This window comes from Nannobrachium achirus (assembly GCF_963921795.1).
Source record: "Nannobrachium achirus genome assembly, chromosome: 22".
NCBI lineage: Eukaryota > Metazoa > Chordata > Actinopteri > Myctophiformes > Myctophidae > Nannobrachium > Nannobrachium achirus.
The window spans coordinates 54406070-54428777 of record NC_137829.1 but is presented as its reverse complement, the minus strand read 5'-3'; the positions used below and the strand labels follow the sequence as shown (position 1 = coordinate 54428777).

Sequence of the window (22708 nt, the reverse complement as noted above, 5' to 3'; positions counted from 1 at the left end):
TTCACAAAGCACTGAACCAATCAGAAGGCCTCTTACCAACGATGGTGAGGTTGAGCGCCGCCTGCCTGTGGCCGTAGGCGTTGCGGACCTCCACAGTGTAGCAGCCACAGTGGTCCTGCTGGCCCGACGCGATGGTCAGCGAACTGCTGGTAGCGGTCGATGCTATGGTCACATCTGGACTGGCCACGATCTGGATGATAACAATAATATATTAATACAGATGATCAGTGAGCTGCTGGTAGGGGAGGAGGATATGGATACGTCTGGACTGGCCACGATCTGTAATAATAATAATAATATTAATACAGATGGTCAGAGAGCTGCTGGTAGCGGAGGAGGTTATGGTCACATCTGGACTGGCCACGATCTGGAATATTAATAATAATATTAATACAGATGGTCAGAGAGCTGCTGGTAGGGGAGGAGGATATGGATACATCTGGACTGGCCACGATCTGGATGATAACAACAATAATATTAATACAGTTGATGCTATGGACACGTCTGCACTGGCCACAATCTGGATGATAACAACAATCTAACATATCATTTAGCGAATGTCTGTCTGAGTGAGTGTCTGACAGACAGGGTTCTGGCCCTGTTACAGATGTTGTCCAAAAATCATGCAGATCGGTACACAGTATCTCTGTAGCCGTTAAATGGAACGGGTATTTCTTACATTGATGCTCCTACATATTAGCATGCAAGCACCAGTTAAAGTTACTTTCCATCCCTCATATACTGTGTGCACAGTGCACATCCCATAACCCACACACTGCACATCATTTCGGAGCTCATATCTTTGAACGGGTAAGGGCTAGTAATATTAATACAGTTGATGCTATGGACACGTCTGCACTGGCCACGATCTGGATGATAACAACAATAATATTAATACAGTTGATGCTATGGACACGTCTGCACTGGCCACGATCTGGATGATAACAACAATAATATTAATACAGTTGATGCTATGGACACGTCTGCACTGGCCACGATCTGGATGATAACAACAATAATATTAATACAGTTGATGCTATGGACACGTCTGCACTGGCCACGATCTGGATGATAACAACAATAATATTAATACAGTTGATGCTATGGACACGTCTGCACTGGCCACGATCTGGATGATAACAATAATAATATTAATACAGTTGATGCTATGGACACGTCTGCACTGGCCACGATCTGGACAACAACAACAACAACAACAACAACAACAACAACAACAACAACAACAACAACAACAACAACAACAACAACAACAACAACAACAATAATAATAATAATAATAATAACAATAATACAGTCGATACTATGGACACGTCTCCACTAGCCTGGATCTGGAGTGTATAAAAGGTAGGTAGGTAGGTAGGTAGGTAGATAGATAGATGGATGGATGGATGGATGGATGGATGGATGGATAGGTAGATAGATAGATGGATAGATACCTTTATTATCCCACAGGGGAAATTCAGTTGCCCAGAGGCAGCACAGCAGTTTAAGGTTACAAGTTACAGAGAAGTAAGAAAAAGAGTACTGTAGTATACAGTCCAAAGAGCAAGCACAAAAAAAGATGAAGAGTATGAAAAAAAAAAAATGAAGAAGAGTATATACATAAAGTGACCACGAAGACACATAACATATCATTTAGCGAATGTCTGTCTGAGTGAGTGTCTGAGTGAGTGTCTGACAGACAGGGTTCTGGCCCTGTTACAGATGTTGTCCAAAAATCATGCAGATCGGTACACAGTATCTCTGTAGCCGTTAAATGGAACGGGTATTTCTTACATTGATGCTCCTACATATTAGCATTAGTGTTACTGTAAATAGCAATAAAGAAACTGCTGGCTTATTGTGTCTAAAAAGACATATTTAGCCACTTGTACGCATGCCCCCATGCGTACGCATGCCCCACATTTTAGCCCGGTAAACGCGATAAAACAATAGAACGAAGCAAATGAAAACATTATAAAACTCACTTTTTCTTTTCTCTAATTACAATCTACAATATGAACCCTTGTTGTAAAAAAAAATAAAGTTGTCCTTTAACCCATTTAGGCCTAGGATTATTGACTACTTTAACCATTGAAAAATAGAAGATATACAAGCTCACAGCGCGCTGCGAGCTTGTACATCTGCTATTTTTGAAAAATCATGATTTTTCTTTGCAAGTCTTAGAATATATCTATTTAAAAGCGAACATTTGTAACTCAAATATCTGCTTCTGGGGGGTCCCTGGAACAACATATTTTGAGATGGGGGTCCGCGGCCAAATACATGTAATTTTGGGGGTCCTTGACATGAAAAAGTTTGAGAACCACTGATTTAGCGGAAGGATTTAGAAGTCGGGTCAAAGATCGGGTCAAAGATATTCATAGACTTGCACACATTTTCACGATTTTTCAAAAATAGCAGATCTACAAGCTCACAGCTGTGAGCTTGTATATCTGCTATTTTTCTAAGGTTAAAGCATACAATAATGGTTAAAGTGGTTCAAATCGAACGCGACTCGGGGGCGTTCCAGGTATTTGAGAGTTAAACAGTTTGTGAGACCCCCCAGCCAGCAGGGGGCCTCGGCTGCTCTCCTACCGGCTTCCTGAACTTCAGCCAGGTGCAGCTGATGGGCGGAGCTCCAGAGAATCTGCACAGGATCTCCACCTCCTCCCCCGCCTTCTTCTTCATGTCCTCTGGAAACTGCAGGATCTGAGGGGGAGGGGCTAAAAGAGCAGACCAAGCACAGAGACAACGGTCAAGTGTGTAATGACGTGTGTGTGTGTGTGTGTGTGTGTGTGTGTGTGTGTGTGTGTGTGTGTGTGTGTGTGTACTCACCTCGCCCTGAGAGGTGAGGTGAGTACGTACTCACCTCTCAGGGTGGATGACGTACTCACCCTGAGAGGTGAGCACATGCCCAGCTCACCTTGAGTATGAACGAGGCTTTAGGGTCACATGACCATCATTGGTCTTTGGTGTGATTAAACCAAGCCCCCAGAACCCTGGGGGCGCCCTGAAACCAAATGGACATGGTGGCCGTTTTGAGGTACTGCAGTTGGGGCCACTAACCACATGAACGCGCGTCTAGGCTTCTTTGTATTGACGCGCGTTCATACCGGAAGAGCTCATTCATGAATTCGAGCCCCGCGCGTCCATGAACACAAACTATGACGCAAAATGCGTCACAGTGGCCCCACTACGTCACGGTTTTACTACGCGGAAGGAGGGGTGAAAACGCCTCATGCGCTGGGTGAGCAACTCAATGCAAGTGGACGGGCGGGGATATCTGGTGTCCTCTCTATTCTTATTATAACTCTATGGATTAAACCCTGACCTCCCTTTGAACTCCGATGAGGACACCCCGGCCAATTGCAAGGCCAGCAAGCCCTGATGTCAGAGGTGTGGGTGTGTCCAGTGATGATGTCATAGGTGTGGGTGTGTCCAGTGATGATGTCATAGGTGTGGGTGTGTCCAGTGATGATGTCATAGGTGTGGGTGTGTCCAGTGATGATGTCATAGTGTGGGTGTGTCCAGTGATGATGTCATAGTGTGGGTGTGTCCAGTGATGATGTCATAGTGTGGGTGTGTCTAGTGATGATGTCATATTGTGGTGCCTAGTGATGATGTCATAGTGTGAGTGTGTCTAGTGATGATGTCATAGGTGTGGGTGTGTCTAGTGATGATGTCATAGTGTGGGTGTGTCCAGTGATGATGTCATAGCGTGGGTGTGTCTAGTGATGATGTCATAGGTGTGGGTGTGTCCAGTGATGATGTCATACGTGTGGGTGTGTCCAGCATGATGTCATAGGTGTGGGTGTGTCCAGTGGTGATGTCATAGGTGTGGGTGTGTCCACTGATGATGTCATAGGTGTGGGTGTGTCCATTGATGATGTCATAGGTGTGGGTGTGTCCAGTGTTGATGTCATAGGTTTGGGTGTGTCCAGTGGTGATGTCATAGGTGTGGGTGTGTCTAGTGATGATGTCATAGGTGTGGGTGTGTCCAGTGGTGATGTCATAGGCGTGGGAGTGTCCAGTGGTGATGTCATAGGTGTGGGTGTGTCCAGTGATGATGTCATAGGTGGGGGTGTGTCCAGTGGTGATGTCATAGGCGTGGGGGTAGTGATGATGTCAGAGGTCTGGGTGTGTCCAGTATGATGTTAGAACTCACCAGGTTTGGGAGGAGTCTTGGCCGTGGGTTTCTTTATCCTGGCCTCACCTGAACAACAACATCATCATCATCATCATCATTATTATTAGTGAGCAGGGGTCTTCAACAGGGGGTCCAGGACCCCTAGGGGGTCCTCAGAGTTACTACGAGGGGTCCTCCAAATCCTTTTTATATTAACAACTTGAACCCTCGTGTCCATATTTTGAGAACTGTGGCTAAGAATAGCAGATCTACAAGATCGGCTATTTTCGGCAAAGAGGTTTGGTGTAGAGGGGAAAAAGAGCAGACTAAGTACAGAGTGAAAGGTCAAGTTTATTAAGTATTGATGGTTCAAGTGGTTAAATATCTGAAAACACAAATTGACATGAATCCAAAATACACTGATGATTGTGCTGTCCAATCAGGGGCGGAGGTTGTGATTTACCATCCAAGGAGTGTGTGTGCCAAGTTTGGCACACACGCACGCACATGCACGCACGCACACACACACACACACACACACGCACATGCACGCACTGTACATGTACATGTACATGTCATGACTGTAGTATTTGCATATTGTATTAAAGGCCCATGTTTTGTTTGTATGTAATATCATCTTTTAAGGAACTATTAAATACGTTTTTCTTTTTCTTTTAGAGAGAGAGAGAGGGGGAGAGAGAGAGGGGGAGAGAGAGAGAGAGAGAGAGAGAGAGAGAGAGAGAGAGAGAGAGAGAGAGAGGGGGGTGTTTATGAAGTCTTTGTCTCTTTCCCTTTTATGGTCATTCTAAAAATATCTCCCAAAGACATTCAGGAAATAACTCTGAGTCTATTTATTTTACAGCTGAGAGGAGAGGAGAGGAGAGGAGAGGAGAGGAGGGGAGGGGAGGGGAGGGGAGGGGAGGGGAGGGGAGGGGAGGGGAGAGGAGAGGAGAGGAGAGGAGAGGAGGAATTTCCATAGAAACCCCCCACCCCCCCCACCCCCCCCACCCACCCTGTCCCTCGAAAGAAAAACATCATTTTTCCAACCCCCCCCCCCTCTTGATAAAGAGCAAAACATGGAGTCTGAAGAGAACCTTCAGACTGAAAACCCAGAAAACGCCCACAAAACTGATGAAACTGATGAAAAGTGATGACTCATCACTTTTCATCACTAAACCTAAATGTTTTTTTGTGCAAAACAAATGCTTTCAATGGATTCAGCATCGTGACAAACCCCTAGTTAGACCCCTCACATCCTACTTAAATACCCAGGGGGGAAAAAATGTTTTCTGGGTAATTTCCTCCTGTATAGAAAGTCTATGGGAGACCGACTCTAGTGGCTGATAACATCAATTAAGCTGGGTCTCAGAAAGGGTTATCATACCAAAATGTAAACTAGAGACATGTAGGAAGTCAAAAATTAAAAAAAATGTACGGTCACCTGGCTTGGGTGGTACCAATTTGTGAAGATATCAGAATTGGCCCCAGGCCTAAATAGCCCTTACTTAATGCCACTGATGGCATTTCTTAATTATATGAATATCTATTTTTATTTTCCCCCCAACCCCCTTTTAGGGAGTGTGGTAGGGGGGACGGGTTGACTTTAATCTGGAGCTCCTGGTTTTGAACACATTCATACATGAACCTGGTCAATGTATCTACTTCTATACTATGTGATCTGACCCTGGTCAATGTATCTACTTCTATAACCCTGGTCAATGAATGTACTTCTATATGACCCTGGTCAATGGATCTACTTCTATAACCCTGGTCAATGAATGTACTTCTATGTATGTGATATGACCCTGGTCAATGAATGTACTTCTATGTATGTGATATGACCCTGGTCAATGTATCTACTTCTATACTATGTGATCTGACCCTGGTCAATGTATCTACTTCTATACTATGTGATCTGACCCTGGTCAATGTATCTACTTCTATATGACCCTGGTCAATGGATCTACTTCTATACTATGTGATCTGACCCTGGTCAATGGATCTACTTCTATACTATGTGATCTGACCCTGGTCAATGTATCTACTTCTATACTATGTGATCTGACCATGGTCAATGTATCTACTTCTATATGACCCTGGTCAATGGATCTACTTCTATACTATGTGATCTGACCCTGGTCAATGTATCTACTTCTATACTATGTGATCTGACCCTGGTCAATGTATCTACTTCTATACTATGTGATCTGACCCTGGTCAATGTATCTACTTCTATATGACCCTGGTCAATGTATGTGATATGACCCTGGTCAATGAATGTACTTCTATGTATGTGATATGACCCTGGTCAATGTATCTACTTCTATACTATGTGATATGACCCTGGTCAATGTATCTACTTCTATACTATGTGATATGACCCTGGTCAATGTATCTACTTCTATACTATGTGATCTGACCCTGGTCAATGTATCTACTTCTATATGACCCTGGTCAATGTATGTGATATGACCCTGGTCAATGTATCTACTTCTATACTATGTGATCTGACCCTGGTCAATGTATCTACTTCTATATAACCCTGGTCAATGTATGTGATATGACCCTGGTCAATGTATCTACTTCTATACTATGTGATCTGACCCTGGTCAATGTATCTACTTCTATAACCCTGGTCAATGTATGTGATATGACCCTGGTCAATGTATCTACTTCTATATGACCCTGGTCAATGGATCTACTTCTATATGACCCTGGTCAATGTATCTACTTCTATAACCCTGGTCAATGTATCTACTTCTATAACCCTGGTCAATGTATGTGATATGACCCTGGTCAATGTATCTACTTCTATATGACCCTGGTCAATGAATGTACTTCTATATGACCCTGGTCAATGTATCTACTTCTATAACCCTGGTCAATGTATCTACTTCTATAACCCTGGTCAATGTATGTGATATGACCCTGGTCAATGTATCTACTTCTATATGACCCTGGTCAATCAATGTACTTCTATATGACCCTGGTCAATGTATCTACTTCTATATGACCCTGGTCAATGGATCTACTTCTATAACCCTGGTCAATGTATGTGATATGACCCTGGTCAATGTATCTACTTCTATTTGACCCTGGTCAATGGATCTACTTCTATAACCCTGGTCAATGTATGTGATATGACCCTGGTCAATGTATCTACTTCTATATGACCCTGGTCAATGGATCTACTTCTATAACCCTGGTCAATGTATGTGATATGTCCCTGGTCAATGTATCTACTTCTATATGACCCTGGTCAATGAATGTACTTCTATGTATGTGATATGACCCTGGTCAATGTATCTACTTCTATATGACCCTGGTCAATGAATGTACTTCTATGTATGTGATATGACCCTGGTCAATGTATCTACTTCTATATGACCCTGGTCAATGAATGTACTTCTATATGACCCTGGTCAATGAATGTACTTATATGTATGTGATATGACCCTGGTCAACAACAACAGCACAGCAGCTTCTACAAACGACAATCTGCAGCAAGGATTCACTTCCTTTCTGAGGCAAACTACTAACATGTGATCAACTTTAGTTTTATACAACAAGGGTTCATATTTTAGATTGTAATTAAAGAATATAAAAGATGAGCGTTAAATTGATTTCATTTACTTCTTTCTATTGTTTTAGAGTTTCTTATTTCAGTGGTTGGGGGCATGCGTACAAGTGGCTAAATATGTCATTTTACACAGAATAAGCCCATTCCCAAGATACAACGCAACCTTTCATGGTTGGATGTGACTTATGGGGGCTAGAAGTGTTACTGTAAATAGCAATAAAGAAACTGCTGGCTTATTGTGTCTAAAAATACATATTTAGCCACTTGTACACAGGCCCCCATGCGTACGCATGCCCCACATTTTAGCGCGGTAAACGCGATAAAACAATAGAATGAAGCAAATGAAAACATTTTAACACTCACTTTTTCTTTTCTCTAATTATAATCTAAAATATGAACCCTTGTTGTAAAAAACTAAAGTTGTCCTTTAAATACATTTCTTTCTTATGGAGCACCTAATCCAGTGAGAGCTAGTTTCATATTTATATTATTAAACAGAATGTTTTGCAAGTTTCACAAATGGAGCATGAAACACTATCAAGACAATAAACCCCCCTAATCCCTTACAACACACCCACATCCTCAATGCTGGAATTACAACACAACAATGTTTGATATTAATCAAAGCCTAGCCGCAAATTGCAACACTAGATTTTTTTTAATCGGATGAACCTAGGGTTGCAATAGGCTACCTCTCATAGGCAGCCAATGGATCAAAACAGTTTTTTGTATTAAACGACGTCAAACTCACCAATATTGGGGCTGTATGGAAAGCTTGGAGTATCCTCTTTCTATCTGCAAAGTGTTTGTTTCAGAAAAATCCAGCGTAGACATGTTATGAGCTACTTTCTATCAAGAAATTCAGTTCAGGTGATTATTTTTTGCTGGAGTTTGGAAGCGCTTGTGGGAAGTCACTCAGCGGTCCTGTGTACCAGCTGGTTCTAAATGTCACATACCGGTAGCCTAATGCAGGAGGCAGAGGGACATGGCGTTATAGAAGATGAGCGCTTCCAAAGTTCAACACTTAGAAGAAAAAAACATGTGTGCTCGGATTTATTGACATAATATAACTCACAACATGTCTACGCAGGGTTTTCCTGATAGAAAGAGTAAATTCCAAGCTTTCCATAGAGCCACAATATTGGTGAGTTTGAAGTCGTTTAATACAATCAGAGAGCAAAACAACATTTTGATGCATTGGCTGCCTATGGGAGGTATTGCAACGCTAGATTCACCCGATTAAAAAACAATCTAGTGTTGCATTTTGCGGCTAATTAAACACAGCGCAGCAGCAGCAGCAGCAGATACAAACAACAATCTGTAACAAAGAGTGCAAAAGATTATTGCGACCGAAGGTCGCATATACTCTGAAGAACCATGTCGCTTGAGTGTCCTTCCTTCCTTCCTTCCGTATCCTCGTGACCGTCCGTATCCTCTGTGATGTCAGTGTGATGTCAGCGAGTTGTGACATCACTTCCTGTACAGGGCGGCTACACGAAATGTGGATAACACTATATATGGAGATAGTCCAGTCCATCATGTCATATGGGACTACCGTCATAGAAAGTAGCCATTGTTAGGCCGGAGTCATTGGCTGTCTAAACATGGAGATGTGGATAACACTATATATGGAGATAGTCTAGTCCAATATGTCATATGGGACTACCGTCATAGACAGTAGCCATTGTTAATCCGGAGTCAATGGCTGACTGTCTGTACAGGAAGTGATGTCACATGACATACTTTTTATGCCCATATATGAGTCCTAACATGGAGATGTGGATAACACTATATATGGAGATAGTCTAGTCCAATATGTCATATGGAACTACCGTCATAGACAGTAGCTATTGTTAGGTCGGAGTCAATGGCTGTCTGTCTGACTGTCTGTACAGGAAGTGATGTCACATGACATACTTTTTATGCCCATATATGAGTCCTTCTGTACCACATCTCCATGTTTAGGCAAACTCCACACAGAAAGGCCCTATCGCCAACCCAACCTAGGGTGTGAGCGATAGGGCCTTTCTGTGTGGAGTTTGCATGTTCTCCCCGTATCTCCTAGGGTTGATACCCTCACAAAAACATGAACAAACTCCCCCCAGAATGACAACAACTAGAATCGTCAGAGAAACGCTGTGGTTGGCCAGATGGTCAAGAATTGGCGCGACCTCGCCCTTTAGGGCGAGGTCATTTGGACCTATACATGGAGAAATGGAGCAAACCTGTTTGGCCTAAACATGGAGATGTGGTACAGAATGACTCATATATGGGCATAAAAAGTATGTCATGTGACATTACTTCCTGTACAGACAGTCAGACAGACAGCCATTGACTCTGGCCTAACAATGGCTACTGTCTATGACGGTAGTCCCATATGACATGATGGACTGGACTATCTTCATATATAGTGTTCTCCACATCTCCATGTTTAGGCCCTATCGCTCACACCCTAGGTGGGGTTGGCGATAGGGCCTTTCTGTGTGGAGTTTGCATGTTCTCCCCGTGTCTCCTAGGGTTGATACCCTCACAAAAACATGAACAAACTCCCCCCAGAATGACAACAACTAGAATCGTCAGAGAAACGCTGTGGTTGGCCAGATGGTCAAGAATTGGCGCGACCTCGCCCTTTAGGGCGAGGTCATTTGGACCTATACATGGAGAAATGGAGCAAACCTGTTTGGCCTAAACATGGAGATGTGGTACAGAATGACTCATATATGGGCATAAAAAGTATGTCATGTGACATTACTTCCTGTACAGACAGTCAGACAGACAGCCATTGACTCCGGCCTAACAATGGCTACTGTCTATGACGGTAGTCCCATATGACATGATGGACTGGACTATCTTCATATATAGTGTTCTCCACATCTCCATGTTTAGGCCCTATCGCTCACACCCTAGGTGGGGTTGGCGATAGGGCCTTTCTGTGTGGAGTTTGCATGTTCTCCCCGTGTCTCCTAGGGTTGATACCCTCACAAAAACATGAACAAACTCCCCCCAGAATGATAACAACTAGAATCGTCAGAGAAACGCTGTGGTTGGCCAGATAGTCAAGAATTGGCGCGACCTCGCCCTTTAGGGCGAGGTGGCATGTCATATGCATGTCACCCTGAGGTCGCATTCCACCCTCAGGTGTCTTACTAGTATATATATATATATATATATATATATATATATATTGTTTGCATCCTACCTGCTGCATGGATTCACTTCCACAGAGGGACACTAGACTACATGCAGCTACGCTGTTCTTCCACCAGGTGGCTCTAGTACTATAGTAGTCTACGATACATAGAAAGAATGTATGAAATTAATAAAAGGATATTTCTAATAGGCCAGACAATCTAAGCTAAAAAGGGGCATGACCCAAAAGAAATTGCAATAGTAATCATTCAGGGTTTTTTATGATCCTTAGGGTCATCCAAAACACATGTTAAAAATCTTCCAAAATATTCTTAGTGGATCAAGGTAAATTCAGGGGGTTCAAGTTTGGGTCCCTTCACTTACCCCCCCAAAAGAATCTTCTTTACGGAGGCTTCAATCTGCAGGCCTCACAACTAGTTTATGGACATTACAGAGGCTTCAATCTGCAGGCCTCACAACTAGTTTATGGACATTACAGAGGCTTCAATCTGCAGGCCTCACAACTAGTTTATGGACATTACAGAGGCTTCAATCTGCAGGCCTCACAACTAGTTCATGGGCATTACAGAGGCTTCAATCTGCAGGCCTCACAACTAGTTCATGGACATTACAGAGGCGTCAATCTGCAGGCCTCACAACTAGTTTATGGACATTACAGAGGCGTCAATCTGCAGGCCTCACAACTAGTTTATGGACATTACAGAGGCTTCAATCTGCAGGCCTCACAACTAGTTTATGGACATTGCAGAGGCTTCAATCTGCAGGCCTCACAACTAGTTTATGGACATTACAGAGGCTTCAATCTGCAGGCCTCACAACTAGTTTATGGACATTACAGAGGCTTCAATCTGCAGGCCTCACAACTAGTTTATGGACATTACAGAGGCTTCAATCTGCAGGCCTCACAACTAGTTTATGGACATTACAGAGGCTTCAATCTGCAGGCTTCACAACTAGTTTATGGACATTACAGAGGCTTCAATCTGCAGGCCTCTCACAACTAGTTTATGGACATTACAGAGGCTTCAATCTGCAGGCCTCACAACTAGTTTATGGACATTACAGAGGCTTCAATCTGCAGGCCTCACACAACTAGTTTATGGACATTACAGAGGCTTCAATCTGCAGGCTTCACAACTAGTTTATGGACATTACAGAGGCTTCAATCTGCAGGCCTCACAACTAGTTTATGGACATTACAGAGGCTTCAATCTGCAGGCCTCACAACTAGTTTATGGACATTACAGAGGCTTCAATCTGCAGGCTTCACAACTAGTTTATGGACATTACAGAGGCTTCAATCTGCAGGCTTCACAACTAGTTTATGGACATTACAGAGGCTTCAATCTGCAGGCCTCACAACTAGTTTATGGACATTACAGAGGTTTCAATCTGCAGGCCTCACAACTAGTTTATGGACATTACAGAGGCTTCAATCTGCAGGCCTCACAACTAGTTTATGGACATTACAGAGGCTTCAATCTGCAGGCCTCACAACTAGTTTATGGATATTACAGAGGCTGCCAAATAACATAGGAACACAATCAGTTTACATACGTTACCAAGCGCCTTGGTAAGGAATTCCTCTTTGGTCAAATGTGTACACACACGCACGCACGCACGCACGCACGCACTCACTCACTCACTCACTCACTCACTCACACACTCACACACTCACACACACACACACAAACACACACACACACACACCGCCCACTCAATGTTTAAAACAGGAACATTGTGCCTTAATCCCTTCTAATGAAACATGAGGAGAGGAGAGGAGAGGAGAGGAGAGGAGAGGAGAGGAGGAGAGGAGAGGAGAGGAGAGGAGAGGAGAGGAGAGGAGAGGAGAGGAGAGGAGAGGAGAGGAGAGGAGAGGAGGGGAGGGGAGAGGAGAGGAGAGGAGAGGAGAGGAGAGGAGAGGAGAGGAGAGGAGAGGAGAGGAACATGACCATATTTGGACAAAAGCAAAGCTGCATATTTTGGAAACTCACTCTCTGAGGTGGGCGTGGCCTTCTTAGACTTCTTCTCAGCCGTGGAGTCTGGAGAGAGAGAGAGAGAGAGAGAGAGAGAGAGAGAGAGAGAGAGACCTTTAGTTAACATTACACCCAGAGAGAGAGAGAGAGAGAGAGTGAGAGAGAGAGAGAGAGAGAGAGAGAGAGAGAGAGAGAGAGAGAGAGAGAGAGAGAGAGACCTTTAGTTAACATTACACCCAGAGAGAGAGAGAGAGAGAGAGTGAGAGAGAGAGAGAGAGAGAGAGAGAGAGAGACCTTTAGTTAACATTACACCCAGAGAGAGAGAGAGAGAGAGAGAGAGAGAGAGAGAGAGAGAGAGAGAGAGAGAGAGAGAGAGAGAGGCAGAGAGGGACCGAGTCTTGGTCAAAATGCGTCTTTATTTCGCTATCATGCGACACAAGAGTTTTTGGATATAGGGCAGGAGCGGGCAACTTTAGCCCCTTTTCGACTGCAGTTTTAGCACCACACCACACCACACCACACCTCCCCACATAAAAATATCTACATTTTCCATTACAAAAAAGTATCCCTATCGGTAAGAAACAAATTGACCCTTTTAACTGTGATTATAATACAATATAAATTTGTATTACAACTATCCTAATTATAATGCACTGTAATGGATTATAACTGTGATTATAATACATTATAAAGTATTAATGTATTATTATGATAATTAAAATACACTATAATAGATTATAATAGTGGTTATAACACAATAGAATCTATTATCATGTATTACAACTATATCCTGGTGGTCTAAATGAAAAGTCAGTGAGTGATCAGTCATTATGAAGTGTTTGGCCCTGTTTGGCCTAGCTCAGACCTACTCTAGAGTGGATACTTTTTAGTACCCTGTTTAGTACCACTTTCACACCACTCTACCCAGGTCCTTGTAGTGGAAAACCTGTCACAAGTGGGCGGTGTGGTGTGGAGTGGTGTGGATTTGGGCCAGTGGAAAATGGGCTTTTGATGACAGAGGCCCACTATATTTCACAATCACTCCAGAGGGCCACAATGCATAGAGTCATAAAGAGCTGATCTACAAGCCCAAAACGTGTTACAATCTTCTCCCTGTGATGTGGCCCCCTTAAGCCCGTATCAGAGTCGGGTCCGCAGTGGAAGGCTATCCACCGCGGTGTAGTGCCGTGTAGTCTTTTTGAGTCAAAAACTACAACGTTAACGCTCAAAAAGACTACACGGCACTACACCGCGGTGGATAGCCTTCCACCGCGGACCCGACTCTGATACGAGCTTAAGTGGTTGTGGCCCTAAGCCATTGTTTCTCAATCTTTTTGGGCTTGCAGTTCCCCCTATCCATGATTTCTGAATCCAAGTGTCCCCTTTACCCGACAACAACATGTTGCTTATAAAACTGCAATTAAAATATAAATAGTGGTATATTATGCTATGATGATAACCCCCCATTTCAAGAATATAAAATAACAAATAAGAAATGAGGTGAAAGAGTTTCAAACGGCGCCTCCTTTTCTGCTATTCAACACTGTGGTCGTAACATTTCAGTCAAGTTTTCATGTCAATAACTTCCAAACAACTTTAAAACACATCCCAGTTGATTGGTTAACAACTCAGGCTCCAGTGAGGGGCAAGCTACTTGGAAAATGTAGTAAGCTAAGCTACAAGCTACTCTTGATGAAATATAGCTTAAGCTACAACGAAGCTACCCACAGAAAATGTAGCAAAGCAAGCTACAAGCTACACGGCAAAAGTAGCTTACTACAACAAAGCTATTTTTAAGTAGCTTACTACAACAAGCTTACTACAACAAAGCTATTTTTTTAAGTAGCTTACTACAACAAAGCTACTTTTTTTTGTATCAACTTCATGATCAAGTACAGCTTTCCACCAAACAAATAGGCAGGCAAAAAATGCTCAGTTTGATTGATTATTATAAAACTGTAAATAAGCCCTCATGTCTGGCTTTTTGTGTCATCCTTTCATTTAATTTTTAAATTAAATGTGTACCTTTTCAGGCTGTGACCCCCCAAAAAATCCTATTTGAACTGGGGACCCCACCCTGACAAGCAATTGGAATTAGGAGTTGAGGCATTACATTTAGTTTCACTCTGTTCCACCGATAAATATTGTGAAAATAGCAGATCTACAAGCTCACAACGCCTCGGAACACAAGGCGTTTCGAGCTTGTAGATCTGCCATTTTCACAATTTGTGCCTCTTTTACTATATTGTCAATTTGGCCAATGTTGACCATGTTTTTATAGTTGATAACTTTTGATGCAGTTTTGGTCTTTTATTTATATTTTTTAGGTATTAAAAATGTCTAAAAGGTCCTTAAATTGCCACTTCACTGTCATTAGTTAGCTGTGGACAAAAGAGTGCTCTGACTTGTGTGCAGTCACTGCAGCCAGTGATGGACAGTAACTGAGTAAATGAACTTGAGTACTTTTACTTTTATTTGTACTTTAAGTAGCCTATTTTTAAAAGCATGTACCGATATGTACTCTTGAATACTTAAGTACATTTAAAAGCAAGTATTTTTTTACTCTTACTTGTAACATTATGACTGAGCTACTTTTAGTGTGGACAGGAGTAAATGTGACAGGGGTACTCAAGTACTCTACCCGAGTACTTGAGTACTCTCTATAGACGGGTTTCTGGTCCACGTTACACTGATAGAAGTAGATGCGTGCGCAGGGGTCGGTACCAACATTAGCCAATGAAACCAGCGCTCCCCAAGACAACAGGTTTGGGGATTGAACGGAATTGATTACATGATACAGTCAGCTGTGCATTTAGTCTCAATGTTTGTAAACAAGAAACCCGTCTATAAGCTCACACAGTTAGCATTTGCAACGCGATGTGAGCTTGTATGTCAGTTGTTCACCATTTCGTTACGGTAGAGGTGGGACGTCGGCGAACGAATCGAATCTTTTGAACGGCTCTTTGAAGTGAACGATGGGATCCGGTCCGCGCAGTAGAGAGCGCGAAGTAGAGAGCGCATAGTGAGACCGATCCTTGGCTCGGGCTCACTTCAAAGAGCCATAAACCCCTCGCTTTAGTCGCTTATTCGCTTCTCTAAACACAGAGGATCTTCGTTGAATGAAGTGAAAGCGGCGCTGCGCAGAACAATACGTTTGGGGATCTGTTGGGAATTATTTTCCTCACAAACTTTATTTAGCAGTCATTTTTCGCCGGGATAGTAACGTGTAGCGTTTGTTGGACGCTACATCAAAAGCTACGCTACGCTAAAAGCTATTTGGTTCAAAAGGAGCGGCGCTACCGTGACGCTACTGAGAAATGTGTGTGTGTGTGCGTGTGTGTGTGTGCGCGTGTGTGTGTGCGTGCGTGTGCGTGCGTGTGTGCGTGTGTGCGTGCGTGTGTGTGTGTGTGTCTCAGTGTGTGTGTGTGCGTGTGCGTGTGCATGTGTGTGTGTGCGCGCGTGCGTGTGTGTGTGCGCGTGTGCGTGTGCGTGTGTGTGTGTGTGTGTGTGCGTGTGTGCGCGCGTGCGTGCGTGCGTGCGTGCGTGCGTGCGTGTGTGTGTGTGTGTGCGTGTTCTCACCATCAACCAGCACCATACAGCAGCTCTCTGCGTGACCTCCAGACGACCTCTGAACTTTGACCTTGTATTGACCTTCATCTTCTGGGAGGGCTTTGTCGATGGTCAACGAACACACACCACCTAATAGACACCCATAGAAAATACACACTTTATCTACACACCACCTAACAGACACCCATAGAAAATACACACTTTATCTACACACCACCTAACAGACACCCATAGAAAATACACACTTTATCTACACACCACCTAACAGACACCCATAGAAAATACACACTTTATCTACACACCACCTAACAGACACCCATAGAAAATACACACTTTATCTACACACCACCTAATAGACACCCATAGAAAATACACACGTTATCTACACACCACCTAATAGACACCCATAGAAAATACACACTTTATCTACACACCACCTAACAGACACCCATAGAAAATACACACTTTATCTACACACCACCTAGACACCCATAGAAAATACACACTTTATCTACACACCACCTAATAGACACCCATAGAAAATACACACTTTATCTACACACCACCTAATAGACACCCATATAAAATACACACTTTATCTACACACCACCTAACCCATAGAAAATACACACTTTATCTACACACCACCTAAAAGACACCCATAGAAAATACACACTTTATCTACACACCACCTAACAGACACCCATAGAAAATACACACTTTATCTACACACCACCTAACAGACACCCATAGAAAATACACACTTTATCTACACACCACCTAACAGACACCCATAGAAAATACACACTTTATCTACACACCACCTAATAGACACCCATAGAAAATACACACTTTATCTACACACCACCTAGACACCCATAGAAAATACACACTTTATCTACACACCACCTAATAGACACCCATAGAAAATACACACTTTATCTACACACCACCTAACAGACACCCATAGAAAATACACACTTTATCTACACACCACCTAATAGACACCCATAGAAAATACACACTTTATCTACACACCACCTAACAGACACCCATAGAAAATACACACTTTATCTACACACCACCTAATAGACACCCATAGAAAATACACACTTTATCTACACACCACCTAACAGACACCCATAGAAAATACACACTTTATCTACACACCACCTAACAGACACCCATAGCAAATACACACTTTATCTACACACCACCTAGACACCCATAGAAAATACACACTTTATCTACACACCACCTAATACACACCCATACAAAATACACAATATTATCTACACAACATCTAATAGACACCCACAGAAAATTCACACTATTAATACACACGCATGCATGCACACACGCACACACACACACACACACACACACAGTGTATAAATAGCAGGTTGTAAACACACTATTTATACACTGTGTGTGTGTGTGTGTGTGTGTGTGTGTGTGTGTGTGTGTGTGTGTGTGTGTGTGTGTGTGTGTGTGTGCGTGTAAAAGAATGTTCCCCTTATGAAATACAGTCCGTCTGTCCGTCCGTAGTTGCACCTCACCTCAGAACATCATGAACATCAGAACATCGTGAACCTCAGAGCATCAGAACATCATGAACCTCAGAACATCATGAACCTCATAGAAACTACAGTGAACTTCAGAGCCGACGCGGCTCACCTTCATATTTGAGCAGGATGAACTTTGACCCCTTGATGACCTTTCCATCCAGGGTCCAGGTCACGGTGACATCATCATCGCCCGTGTCAAAGGTCACGGGGGGACGGCCCTCCAGGCGCAGCGGCTGTCCGTCAAGCACGGTGACATCACACAGCTTCTGAGCAAACTCCGTCCCCGCACAGTTGTTGGCCTCCTGATTGGCCGAGAGGGGTTTCCTCACATCCTTCTCATTGGTCGAGGGGGTTTTCCTCACCGTCTGATTGGAGGAGGTGGAAAAAGTTGTCACATGTTTTTACTTAAAGGACAACTTTGTTTGTTTTTTTTTTTTACTTGGAGAAAAGAAAAGATGAGTTAAAATGTTTTCATTTACTTCTTTCTATTGTTTTAGCCGTTTTACTATTTAGATTTCAGTGGGGGGGGACATGCGTACAAGTGGCTAAATATGTATTTTTAGACACAATAAGCCCATTCCCAAGATGCACCACAGTCCTTCATGGTCAGATGTGACTTATGGAGGCTGGTAGTGTTACTGTAAATAATAATACAGGAATCGCCAGATTATTGTGTCTAAAAAGACATATTTAGCCAATCACACGCCTGCCCCCAGCAGTAACATTCCAGCACCCATATTTTATTTTCTCTAATTGCAATCTGTCCTTTAAAGGAGTAGTTCATCCCCAAAATGACTCTTTTTCCTATTGATTGCTCACACCATGGAGACTTGAGTTCAAAACTATTTGTTTGTATTTGTCACATTCATGAGACAAAAACAATGTATTATGGTACATTTACCCCCATTGATTCTGGATGGGGACCCAAATGCATTTGTGTGAGAATCAATGGGGGTAAATGTACTTGACCCTAAATTTACCCCCATTGATTCTCACACAAATGTACACACATTTTCTTTTGTCTTAAGATTGTGACAAATACAATAAAAATACTCCTTTAAGTACAGCACAAGTACTCAGTTACTTTAAGTTCAGCACTAGAGTAAAAGTACTCAGTTACTTTGCAGCACTCCTCACCTCCTCATTGGCTGCCTTCTTGGGGGGCGTGGCCGCCGGAGCCTGATTGGCCGGTGGGGGAGCGCTCTCTCCGTTCTGCTTCTTCCTATTGGCCAGGACCGAGCGAAAGTCCCCTCCCCCGGACGAGGGCGGCGGCTTGACCCCGGAGGCCCCGCCCCCTTTCTTAGCCTGCAGCACCGAGCGGAAGTCCACCTGCTGGGGGCGGAGTTACGCCTTTAATTAGCATATCTGCTAAAGGGATATGCCACTCTTTTCAATAACTGTTGAACGTTTTAACTTTAATTAGCATATCTGCTAAAGGGATATGACACTCTTTTCAATAACTGTTAAACGTTTTAACTTTTTAATAACTGTAATTTTTTTGGAAAATTGAAAAAATGTAATACAACAAAAACACAACAAAACATAAAAAAGTTTTGAAAAAAAACCCCGGCCTGCTCACGTATTAGGATGGTTTTAAAAAAAGGATCAGAAAAGTGATCCAGCCGTCATTTTGTTTACGTGATTCAAGATTTCAGAGCAGCCCTGAGAAGAGGAGAAACCCGGCCCTCCCCCATGGGCTCAGTCAGGCTCTGCTGGGAAAAAGATGAACTCGTTATGGTGGCGTGAAAAACAATTAAGAGCGTTTGTCATGGCGGCAAAAGGGTTCAAAAAAACTTTTGGTCATTTTATGGTCTAATCAGGCTTTTATGAACACCCTGAACAGATTGGAATTTGCTTGATTCAATATTTAGATATTTGATGTAAATGTTACCAGGCCCTCCAGGCCCAGGGCCTCTCCCCACACACACCCATTGTAACTTCAAACTCCATTAATTAAAAACAACCATAATTGTTTCTGGTGACTCATAATAAAACACAAATTGACATGAATCCAAAATGCACTGATGATTGTGCTGTCAAACAATGAAACTATATGGAATCTATGAACAGGTTGTGGGGGTCCCTGCTTCATCTCTCTCTCAACTAAGGGGTCCCTGCTTCATCTCTCTCTCAACTAAGTGGTCCCTGCTTCATCTCTCTCTCAACTAAGGGGTCCCTGCTTCATCTCTCTCTCAACTAAGGGGTCCCTGCTTCATCTCTCTCTCAACTAAGGGGTCCCTGCTTCATCTCTCTCTCAACTAAGGGGTCCCTGCTTCATCTCTCTCTCAACTAAGGGGTCCCTGCTTCATCTCTCTCAGCTAAGGGGTCCCTGCTTCATCTCTCTCAACTAAAGGGTCCCTGCTTCATCTCTCTCTCAACTAAGGGGTCCCTGCTTCATCTCTCTCTCTCAGCTAAGGGGACCCTGCTTCATCTCTCTCTCAACTAAGGGGTCCCTGCTTCATCTCTCTCTCAACTAAGGGGTCCCTGCTTCATCTCTCTCAACTAAGGGGTCCCTGCTTCATCTCTCTCTCTCAACTAAGGGGTCCCTGCTTCATCTCTCTCAACTAAGGGGTCCCTGCTTCATCTCTCTCTCAACTAAGGGGTCCCTGCTTCATCTCTCTCAAAACAAAGGAGTCCCTGCTTCATCTCTCTCTAAACTAAGGGGTCCCTGCTTCATCTCTCTCTAAACTAAGGGGTCCCTGCTTCATCTCTCTCTAAACTAAGGGGTCCCTGCTTCATCTCTCTCTAAACTAAGGGGTCCCTGCTTCATCTCTCTCTAAACTAAGGGGTCCCTGCTACATCTCTCTCTAAACTAAGGGGTCCCTGCTTCATCTCTCTCTAAACTAAGGGGTCCCTGCTTCATCTCTCTCTAAACTAAGGGGTCCCTGCTTCATCTCTCTCTAAACTAAGGGGTCCTTGGTCTGAACACGTTGAAGACCCCTGCCCTATACAGTATGATGGTGGATTGTGCATTTCAAAGGGAATGGGGTGGATTCTGGCCATTTGTGAGTTTCTGCAGATATACGTTCTGTTCTCCATAAACATTAGAAAGGAAAAAAAAGGAAAAACAAAATGCTTTTGCAGGAAATTGTCAGGAAAAGAGCAGTAGACTGGTGTAGAGGAGGCAGAGGAGCTGCTCATTCAGACATCTGTCATATCAAAACTTGACTATTGTAACTCTCTCCTCACTGGTCTCCCGGCATGTGCACTTAAACCTCTCCAACTGATCCAAAATGCTGCGGCACGACTGGTCTTCAACCAGCCTAAGTTCTCACATGTCTCTCCCCTTCTCCACAGCCTCCACTGGCTCCCGGTTGCGGCCCGCACTGAATACAAAACACTGATGCTGACCTTCAAATCAGCCAAAGGTATGGCTCCTCCATACCTCCAAAACCTGATCAACCCCTACACCCCCACCCATTCACTTAGATCAGCCAACACAGGGATGCTGACAGAACCCTCGCTAAAAACTCCAGGGCAAAAATCCACTCGTCCGAGACAGTTTGCCCTCTTGGCTCCCAAGTTGTGGAATAAACTCCCTGTCGCACTTAGAACAACGGACTCACTCGCTAGCTTTCGCAGTGGACTGAAGACTCACCTTTTCAGACTCCACCTAAACCCTTAGCACTACAGTAAAATCAATGACCATACATGAAGCTAGTTAGCATTTGTTTTGTTTTTTTGGTTTCTTTAGAACTCTGAATATATTGTGTTTTTCTCTAGATAGATATCCATTTACATTGTTATATTGCTGTTAATGTACTGACCTATCATCTTGTTTATTATTGTGATGTTGTATCTGCTTATTGTAAGTCGCTTTGGATTAAAAGCGTCTGCTAAATGCCTAAACTGTAAACTGTAAACTGTAGACTGAAGAGTTGGAACGACACTTTGGTTTGTTTTTTTAACAACAAGGGTTAATATTTTAGAATTTAGATTGTAACAGAGCATCGCAGTTGAAGCCCCACCCCGTCCTCACTCTGGCGTCGGAAGCGTTTTCCGCATTCATTTCTTCCATAGACATTTCATAAAGTATTTATTTAAACGTTTTTAAGCCTCTGACAAAGCCACCTCGGCTGGTGAGGAATCATGACAATATTCATTTTGTTTTAATGCAACGATTAATTAGAAAGCTGAAAAAAAGGGCAGGGTACAAGACTGTGTACATCATTATTTTTAAAATTGCGGAAACTACACTCCCAGAATGCATTGCGAATGACACTTATTTCCTGAAATATATCCCTTGAATCACGCTCAGTTCAGTTATCCAGGCCAGCATATGGCCTGACATGTAGTGATTGTCATCTCTGTGGATGCTCTTATCGTCATCTTTAACATAGTGCATCATATTTGTAAAAGAAAGACACTCGCTCACGGATTTCTGCTGAAGTGCAATAATCCGCCGGGAAGACAGGGGGCAGTAAGCTACTTCCGCGGTAGCCGCAAGATACATGAAAGAAGAAGCTAGACCAATCACAGACGTCGATTTCACCGGATGTACATTTTTAGCAGTATGGGTAATGCAGTTCTTCTCCGTGCGATCTTGATTAAAACGGGTTTTTACTAAAACTAGAGTGATTGCATACATACTCGGGGGTTCTACAGGAGCATATAGAACCATTTTACAACCACCAGCCTAGTGGTAAGTGGTTCTACAGGAGCATATAGAACCATTTTACAACCACCAGCCTAGTGGTAAGTGGTTCTACAGGAGCATATAGAACCATTTTACAAC

The 22708-nt window shown here is 43.2% G+C and overlaps 1 protein-coding gene across 1 annotated transcript in view; it reads right to left on the bottom strand.

The window, feature by feature from the left end:
• The window catches only part of mylkb (myosin light chain kinase b), a gene marked incomplete at both ends in the record, with an annotated part of 118918 nt that overhangs the window by 81319 nt on the left and 14891 nt on the right, over positions 1–22708 (bottom strand). Inside the window, 7 exons of the mRNA XM_080752954.1 lie at positions 37–190; positions 2599–2726; positions 4169–4216; positions 12854–12901; positions 16415–16534; positions 18083–18338; positions 19111–19302. Coding sequence (XP_080609080.1) covers positions 37–190; positions 2599–2726; positions 4169–4216; positions 12854–12901; positions 16415–16534; positions 18083–18338; positions 19111–19302 — 946 coding nt within the window. The remainder of the gene's footprint in view (positions 1–36; positions 191–2598; positions 2727–4168; positions 4217–12853; positions 12902–16414; positions 16535–18082; positions 18339–19110; positions 19303–22708) is intronic.